The sequence below is a fragment of the Otolemur garnettii genome, unplaced genomic scaffold, assembly GCF_000181295.1.
Source record: "Otolemur garnettii isolate 467f Iridium unplaced genomic scaffold, OtoGar3 scaffold00011, whole genome shotgun sequence".
Lineage (NCBI taxonomy): Eukaryota > Metazoa > Chordata > Mammalia > Primates > Galagidae > Otolemur > Otolemur garnettii.
The window spans coordinates 10,085,508-10,094,911 of NW_003852406.1; the positions used below are offsets into that span (position 1 = coordinate 10,085,508).

A 9,404-nucleotide genomic window follows, 5' to 3' on the forward strand; every position below is an offset into this window, starting at 1 on the left:
TGGCTGGCGCCTTAGCCGGTTGAGCTATAGGCGCTGAGCCGATGAAGTTCTTTATTGCAGCATTTTTTGGAACAGAGAAAAGATTGGAAACTTACTTGTCTATCAGGAAGGAAGAAGTAAAATAAATTATATCTCTGCAATAGAGTATACACATTTGTAAAAGAAATAAAAAGCTCAACTGAGCCCTTCGAAAAGAGTTATGGAAAGATTTCAAAGATACAGAGTAGGTGAAAAAAGCAAGATGAAGGAAAATATGTATAATTTGATACCATTTGTGTGAATGGGACAAATATCTATTGGGATTGTTCTGTGTGTGCACAGTGGTTCCCAACCAGGGGGCACAATGGGTGGGATGGTAACCCAGCAGATGGGGCAGGAGTGACGGGGGATTTATTTCAGGATATACCTTTTATTCTTTTTCGATCTTTGTACCAAAAATCGAAAGAGCTTTTACCTACTCAAAAATTTAAGAAAAATAACCTTCCTTTAGATTAACCAAGCTAATGCTTATGGACATTTAAAAAAAATTGTTATTAGTAATCCTAAAGATAAAAGTCCATATCTATATGACATACTTTTCATAAGAGTTAACATCTGCAGGAAAGAAAGGTGATTATAATAGTCATGCATTAGAGTTCAGTGTCTGGCTGGGTGGTGATATTATCTGCTTAAGTAAGACCTACTGCCCTGATTAGAGAAGTGGGGGACCCACCTAGCCCATTCTCACTGGCATGTAGGAGATTTGTGACATTCTCACCTACTTATGGAAATTCACTGTCATCCATTGACAGACACTAATGACTGTCATCAAAGCCAAAGGATTGGATTTGCAATAAATGCATAAACAAGGCTCTGACCTTTGCTTTCTGTCACCATCTCCTACACACCCGCATTTTCTCATGCTAGAACTGTCCCAGGAGCCCCGTGTCTCTGCCTCCAAGTCTCTGTTCTCCAGCCCATCCTACATCCTGCAGCCAGATTAAGTTGCTAAACTCCTGCTACATAAACACGCCCCAGAGCATGCCACACACAGGTGGTCCTGGCCTGGCGTTTCAGCTCTCTCTCCCACTCCCCAAGAGCAGCTCCTGCCCTCTGCCTGCCTGGCTGTTCCCTGCAGCTCCCCTGGCTGCACATCTGAGCCTTCCTGAGAACCCTACCCCTAGTTCTACTTGTATCCAGCCTCTTGCTGAGATCTAGCTCAAGCCTGGCCTCTGATGAAACTTTCCCATACATGTTAAACACACGCCCAGTAAGACAGCAACAGCAAGAGCAGCTCCTAAGAATTGGGAGGCCCAAAGCAGACCCTTCCTTGGTGAGTAGAAAGGGCAAGATGGCAGAAGATTCCATCTGGGTTCTAGTTCTAGCCACGTCCCCTCTGGGCTGTTGTGAGCAAATCACTTAACCCCTCTGATTCTGTTTCTTATGCAGGGCCACGTTCTGACTCCTCACAGCGCTGCTGTGGGGTGAGTGAGGCTCTGTGGGTGAATGGTGTGTGTAGATACTGTGCAAAGGGACCATGTTCCTGCCTCTCTTCTCTCTGGGTCATGCAGATGTAGATTTTCATTTAAAGCTTTGCTTTCCATATTTGAAGTGGATGCAGCTTCTATTAGAAGGGCATTGCAGCCTCATGGAAGATTGCTGTGGGTGTATATGGATTGATTTTGTGTAACTGTCTCCTCAATCTGTCCAGGTTTCCCACGCCCGGCAGGACTATCTAGAGAACCACATCCAAGCCCAGTCGTCTGCCCTGGATGATTTTGATGCCATGAACTCAGCCTTGGCGTCGGACTCCATTGGCCTGCAGGTACTCACCTGCTCACTGTTAGACGGGTCCCTCTGTTACAGGCCAACCAAGCCCAGCCCAGTGTGGGCCCTGTCCCTTTGCTGAATAGTAACTCACAGTGTGTCCTCAGCTCAGTATGTAGAATCTTCTAAGCAGAGCCACAGTAAAAACTGTGCCCAGAAGACGGTGAAGGAAGTTGATGGAAGGGCATCCAAACTGAGACTGGAATGCTTTGTTTTTGCCCTCACTGAAATGGGGGTTTCGATCCTGAGTTCAGTGTGATGTCAGTGGATCTACCAGGTGCCCAGATGGTCCTCAGCATCAGTGCCCAGGACAGCACGTCAGCCGATTTCTTTTTCTATCCTCAATGTTATAGGAGGCCCAGCCAATCTCAGAAAAGACAGGTGTAACCAAAGACATCTGTACCCTTTACATGGCAAGTCATTCTTAAAGTCTTACTTTTTCTTAATTTAGAAATTATTTTGCATCAGAGAGAATCATGTGTATTTCAAAGACTGTCTTCTAGTAGCAGAGAGGAAAACAGAAAGATCCGGTCTCCTATGTTGGTGAAAATGTGTGTTGTCACTCAATTCAAGGCACTGTTTTGTTGCCTGATTTGATTTGCTAGGAGCTAACTATTCAAATGCTTCTACTCTTACTCTTCCAACCAAGTCCCCTATCTCATATGCAAATTAACTTTAAAAATGTCCAAAACAAAGCATTGTATTTATTTGAAATAGCTTCCCTTGGCTTCAGTTTCCAAACATATGAACAATAGTTTCGGCCCCTGCCCCCCTTTATTTGGCTCTTATCTTTTTACCCTCCTCTTAAAAGTTCCACAGATGATTTCAAATCCTTTCCATCCCTATATAAATAATTTCTTAGGTAAACATACACTTTTTCATGTTGAGATTCTCCACTTCCCCTTGATCCTAGTATTCTCTAACAACAGCTGACAGGGCAGTGGTGACTACAGCAGGGCTGGGCCACTGTCCAAGAGTGGGTCTGGATGGGCCCCCTGTTACAGTATGTCTGGGATGCCCACTTCTGGTGGGGCCTATGGGTCCCACCCTTTTCCTGGCTTTCTTTGGTGTGTGCCAGTTTCCCCCAGCCTCAGACCGAGCCCCATGTAGGGTCTAGGTTACCCAGTAGCCTTTGTTTTCCCTTCCTTCTGTCATCACGGGGGCTTGCCAAGACTCCTGTTCCTTCCCCCTAAGACATAGCTCACTCCCAGCCGAGCAGGAAAGGCTGTATCTCACCTGAATTCAGACTTCAGTGGTATCTATGCTATGAGTCTGGTTTTTCTTTCTAGAAAAAAATTGCAGGCATTTTCTGTCAATTCTCATTCTCCATCTGGCTGACACTTCAGGCATTTACTGCAGAGGTCAGGTGTTAAAAGGGTCAGCCCTAATCCCAGTTCCCTGACTGATTCCCAGCTACTGTCCAGTGTCTTAGTTCTGGATAGCCAAAGGAGCCTTATAACTATAAGATCATACCGTCATTATGGGAGGTGGGTGGCGGGGAGCAAGGCACCATCTCACCATCTCACATCAACTGAGTCTGAAGGTAGACCCAAGATCCCAGCCTCTTACTCCGCCCCATTCCACCCACTTTCATTGCTATCCACAGGAAGACCAGACCCTGGGTTTTATTTCCCAGAATGCCAGAGTTACAAGGAACTGTCCAACCTCCAACCTCTTTGTTTTGTGGATAAACACACTGAGGCCAACAGAGGGAAGGGACATGAACAAGGTGTCTCTAGCTAGTGGCCAAGCCAGGAGTAGAAACATCCTGGTCTCCTGGACCAAACTGTGCATGTTAGTATGGAAATCAAAGTAGTATTTGTGAAGCCAGTAGGCTTGGGGACGGGGTGACTGTGATAGGTGGTTTCTAAAGTCCCTTGGAGTTCAGTGTTTTATGATTCCTTGTCTCCAAGTGGCTTCAGTATTTCCTTTAATATGTAATCACCTTCAGAAATTCTTTCTCCTGATTCAAGTAAGTTTAGGAGAGAGAGGTTTATTACTGTCCAATCTCTTAAGAGAGGTTTATTATTGTCAAAGTGAGGTTGAGGAGTTTGGGAAGCTGTAGAGCCTGACCATCTTACGAAGAGGACAGAGGTGTTGGAAGCTCTGCCCAGCACCAGAGTTCCCTGATCTTCTAATTTGAAGTTGTAGATGACTTGGGGAGTGGTAGGAGGTGCTCCCATAACCCAGTGTCCAGTGGTAGGAATTCTGTGGGAGCCATTTCTCCATAAGAAGAGTTAACCAAATAGAAACCAAAGCGGTAAATAGCAACACGATTGATTCAAACATTCCTGCTCCTGTGGGTGGCCTGGAGCAATACTCAACAGGCTTTTGACACTTGTCAGGCACTTACCTAAGTCACCAAACTCTATTCCTTGGCACGCCTTCTTCACCACTCTTCTCTGCCTGCGGGAGGAAGCATTTGGAGGCATGGGTGTAACTTCAGCCAGATAGTTCCTATCCTGGCAGGCAGTCTAGAAGTGCTGAAATGAAAAAAGGGGAATATCTCCATTCTGTAAAGCTTAGGTTTTGTTTTCTGATTTCATTGTGGGGATTTGGAAAATACAGAAAGAAACAAAAAAGAAAATAAGCATGCAGAATCCTATCACATAGTGCAAATGTCATTTGGATTTCTTCCTGGTCTTTTTTTTTTTTAATGCATAAACACACATTTGAAAAAATGAGTTTGTTTTCAAAGTGGGATATACCGTATTTATGATTTGCAAACCTGTTTTTTCCCCCATATCAAATGCAATATTACAAACACCTTTGCTTGGGAAGACTCCATTTTAATCCCTTTCCATCCACCCTAAGCAGTGGCAGGTGGTGTTGACAACAGCTGTGGGATATGATGGAGGAGGCTCGCTATCCCGCCATCCTGGAGGGGGGCCGACCTCTCGGCCACCGTGAGAGGCCTGCAGCTCCGCACACCGCAGGGTCCCAGGCTGGCAGCTGCTGTGGCCTGTGCTAAAGGCATGTCCCAGGGGATGGCTGCAGCCGTGTCTTTTCATCCTTTAAGAACTGGTTTTGCTTTTATTTTCACCCAAACAGAAAACCCTTGTGGATGTGACTTTGGAAAACAGCAACATTAAGGATCAAATCAGAAATTTGCAGCAGACCTATGAAGCATCCATGGACCAGCTGAGGGAGAAGCAGCGGCAGTTAGAAGTGGCGCAAGCGGAAAACCAGCTGCTGAAAATGAAGGTAGCGCGGAGCTCGGATTCCCCGCTGCTTCCTCCTCCTCCTTCTCCTTCCTCTCCTCCTGCCTTCAACGCTGCCGTTTCCTTTTCTCCCCTCTCTTCTTGTGGCCATCTCCCTCAGGCTTGGGTTGAAGGCACGGAGGAGGTGTCTGAGTTCATAGTTGTCTGTCCAGATTGGGGGGACTCCATAAATGTTCCCAGCATGCACTCCTGCCTCGGACCCCACGGCCTCAGGGGCTACTTGAGACAGTCAGGGCCCTTACATGACCGAGCAGGCAGGTGGGTACCCCCAGGTCTGGGATCTCCGAAGTTTGAAGATCTCTCCCTTTTTTGGGGGGGGGGGGAGGGAGAGATGTCTGTCTTACTGACTTATTATTAAACTAATAATTTTCTTTCTTTATTTTAAACATCTACATGTGTTTATTAGGTTTCCACTTTTTGCCTTCACAAAGTTAAAAAGGCTTAAAATTTTTTTTTTCTTTTTTTTTTATTGAACGGTAACTATGTACATTAATGCACTTCTAAAAGGCTTAAAATTTAATAACAATAACAATGGTTAAGATAAGAAACAAAAACCTCGTAAAGAACAAACGAAGATAAAATACATTCAGAAAAGAAATCAGATGATTGCTGCATTGAAATATTAAGCAATAATAATAATAATGCAAAGAAAGTAGCATTCACGTTGTCAAATAAGAGTCTGTCTATTATAGAATGCTTTCACTCTGAGGTTCAGTATGGAATCGTCAGTTAACTTCTTATTTTTTTTCCAAAGTCTCAAAAAATAAACGACTAACATTTATAAAAAAAAAGTAAAAGATAATTTCAAAAAACAGATCATGCCGAATCTTATAGACAATAGAAAAAGAAGAAATACTTCAAAATCATTCTACTTCATCTGGATACACCTGATATTAAAATTGGAGAAAATATATTTTTATAAAGGAGAAATTAACAAACATATTTCACTTATAAATGAGGATACAAATCCTAAACAACATATTACCAGGTTAAATTAAAAATTAATGTTTAAGTAATGTACTTTGGTCAAAATTAAATACAATTTATGTGAGAATTAGTCACTATTTTCTTTTATTTCTTTTCTTTTCTTTTTTTTATCTTCTTCTTTTCCTTTCCCTCACCCCCTCCCTCCTTCTGTGTCTGGTCTCCTCTTCCCCCATGCCCCACCATGTCATTAATTGTCATTAATTGTCCTCATATCAAAGTTGAATACGTAGGGTTCATACTTCTCCATTCCTGTGATGCTTCACTAAGAATAATGTGTTCCGCCTCCCTTCTTATTTAGATTTTCTGTGAGGGCCCAAGGTCTTTCTGTCTGGCTGGATAATAGAGAGCTGAGGAGTGTGTGGGTTCCCTGGTACTAGGGCTCTGGGCCCTTCTCACGGCCAAAGTGAGGGTGACTAAGGACTCTGGTGCTGTTCCTCTTGCCTCCCAGGCTGTGTGTATTCCTTAGCTGGACTTCTAATGACCTGGAGGCATTCGTGTCCCTCCCAGATTTGAAACAGGGATAGACTTTTTACCCTGTGGCAGGAGTAGACCCATAAATGGCTCACAGAAGGCACTTCACAAACTATGTTCTGAATGGATTCTTCTTTATTTAAGTCTGAGGTCTTTTTTTTTTTTTATTTTTTATTTTTATTTTTATTTTTATTTTTTTTTTTGAGACAGAGCCTCAAGCTGTCCCCCTGGGCAGAGTGCCGTGGCATTACAGCTCACAGCAACCTCCAGCTCCTGGGCTCAAGCGAGTCTCCTGCCTCCGCCTCCCAAGTAGCTGGGACCACAGGCGCCTGCCACAGTGCCCGGCTATTTTTTGGTTGCAGCCGTCATTGTTGTTTGGCGGGTCCGGGCTGGGGATTCGAACCCGCCACCTTAGGTGTACGTGGCTGGCGCCTTAGCCGGTTGAGCTATAGGCGTCGAGCCTAAGTCTGAGGTCTTAATATTGTGTTCAGCATAGGCTTAGAGTATCTCGTGGATAACGTATCTACATTAAGTATTGCTCAAACCAGGATATGTTAAGAGTGTGAACAGTAATTTGTGTTTTCCTTTGGAAATACTCCAACCTAGTTTGGGGAACACTACGTGGGCTGTTAATTAGTTAGGGAAACCAGCTAGGCAGTATGGTCCCTGCCCCTGTGGGCTATCCGAGGTGGGGGGCTGGGGAGGGCTGCCACAGGTCCCTGCCTAGTCTCTGTATCTCCACCCCTGGGGATCTGCCAGCCCAGTCCAGTGAGCCCAGCACAACTATCCCAGGAAGCCATGGAGTAGTGAACGGGGCAGCCTTCTCTGTTGCTATGTCATATATTATATTTCTGAGTAAGAATTACTTTGTAAAAAATCTTTGTTGCTGAAAAAGTCTGAAATCACCGCCTTTTTTATTCCAGCTTAGGAACTTTATCTAATCATTCATTGCACAAGTATTTATTGAGTATCTATGTGTCTGTCCCATTTATTCCTGTTTGTTCCAGAGATACTGTGTCATCAGGCATCTGGGGACATCGTTAGCTTGCTTCCAGGCCTTTAAGTCCAGGACAGTTGCCTGGTTTGGGGACTGATGCTTGTTTTTATCCTGACCAGCAGAGTTAAGGAGGGTTTTCCCTACTCTTCCTCTTATTTTGCCCCACAAATTAAAAAAAAAAAAAATAAAAAGAGTCCCAGGGACTGAGGGTATTTCATATGACCTGGTGCAGAGTGAATAGGCCTCCGGGGACAGAGCTCTTTTGGGCATTCTATGCGTGCAGTAGAAATTGAGCCCAGGGCACACTGGGTCTCTCTCTCTCTCTCAGCTAAAGATAGCCTCTGCTCAGGATTTTCTGCTGGGGGCTTCTTGATGCCAACACTTGCCTTGTGATGAGAAGGGAGAGTTAAAGGGCATCAGGAGAGATTTGTCACATCTTTGACATAAACATCATGTAACCTGTTAAAGTTGGAAACCACCTCTCACATCCAGAGGTTAGGTAGCCAACAAACTGGACCCTTTGGAAAAATCAGTGATGTGGAAGCAAGGGACAAGAGCAAACCTTCAGATCAATGGCATAAAGTCCCCATGTGAGGACAGGACTCAGACAGATTCCACCCACCTAGACCCTGCCCACCCACAGCTCTGCTAACCTCATCTAAGCTGGGCCTGCCTCTGACCACTAGGGGTGCCCACTTAGCATTCCCCATACTAGGTTGGAGTATTTCCAAAGGAAAGCACAAAGGCGTGAAAAGATTTCTTATCTGAGCTTGACAGAACTCTCGGCCAGTGCAAGGAAGGGGTTTGCTTAGGGAAGTAAGTTTACACCCTCTGAAAAACTCACTTGTGTGGAGAACCTTTGTCACGATGCCCAAATGAATCAGTGCAAAGGCTGTTTCCTCTTTTTCTGTGACTCTGCTCACCTTCTCCCTCCTGTCAGTTCCCACTTCTCTCTGCTACAGGACCCAGCTGGTGCGTCTCCCATCTCTGTGAGTCCACGTGGGGATGTGCCGAGCGGAAGCTGCCATCCTCCTGGATTCTGCAGAAGCCATAGGTCTGACACGAGTTTCTTCGCAGGTGGAGTCGTCCCAGGAGGCCAATGCCGAGGTGATGAGAGAGATGACCAGGAAGCTGTACAGCCAGTACGAGGAGAAGCTGCAGGAGCAGCAGCAGAAGCACAGCGCTGAGAAGGAGGCTCTTCTGGTGTGTATGGTGTTGCTGCGGCGCGACATCGCTGGGGGAGCCTGTGTGCTTGATTGTTGGCGAGGTTTAAATGGCAGTTTCTTCTTAGAGGAATATTCACTTGCTCATTCACCTCCCCCCATCCCTTTCAACCCCCTCCCTGCTCAGAAAAGCCCCTGATCTCTGTCCCTAAACACAGCACACCCCTTTCTCCAGCTCTTCTGACCACCTGCCAACGACCAGGCAGATCCTGGGCTCACCTGCCGCCCTGCCCCTGCTCACTCCATGTGTTCCTTTCTACCTGAGATTTCCTCCTTCCCTGCCCTTGATCCTGGGTAAACTCCTGAGAGCCTTGAAAATGCCGCCTGTCCATGCACAAGGTCTCTCCTGTTCACACAGCTGGAAGTGTCCTCTGTCCTTGGCAAGACACTCTCTTTGCCATGGTATTCTGTTATAACTGTCATTAGAGTTGGATAGCGTGCCCACATTTTGGTTTCTCTAGAATAGTGTAAGCTCCTTGAGGGCAGGGACTCAAGGCCGGCTGGCTCATCTGTGTGCTTAGAGGCTTAATTAAAGTGCTGAATGATTGACTGGGTTTTCTTCTTAGGAGTGAGTTGGTGCCTTGCAATATGAGGGAAAGATCTGGGAATTCTGCATTCCACTCCCGATCTGGCTCTAATTCCCTTATGGCAAACAGAATACCACTTTGAGTAGATATTGAATGTTTTTTTTTTTTTTTT

The 9,404-nt window shown here is 45.4% G+C and overlaps 1 protein-coding gene across 1 annotated transcript in view; it reads left to right on the forward strand.

Moving 5' to 3' along the window:
• Positions 1 to 9,404, forward strand: part of MYZAP (myocardial zonula adherens protein) — a 96,846-nt gene that overhangs the window by 32,961 nt on the left and 54,481 nt on the right. Inside the window, exons 5-7 of the mRNA XM_012801794.2 lie at positions 1,691 to 1,804; positions 4,858 to 5,010; positions 8,560 to 8,685. Of these exons, the coding sequence (XP_012657248.1) occupies positions 1,691 to 1,804; positions 4,858 to 5,010; positions 8,560 to 8,685 (393 nt within the window). The remainder of the gene's footprint in view (positions 1 to 1,690; positions 1,805 to 4,857; positions 5,011 to 8,559; positions 8,686 to 9,404) is intronic.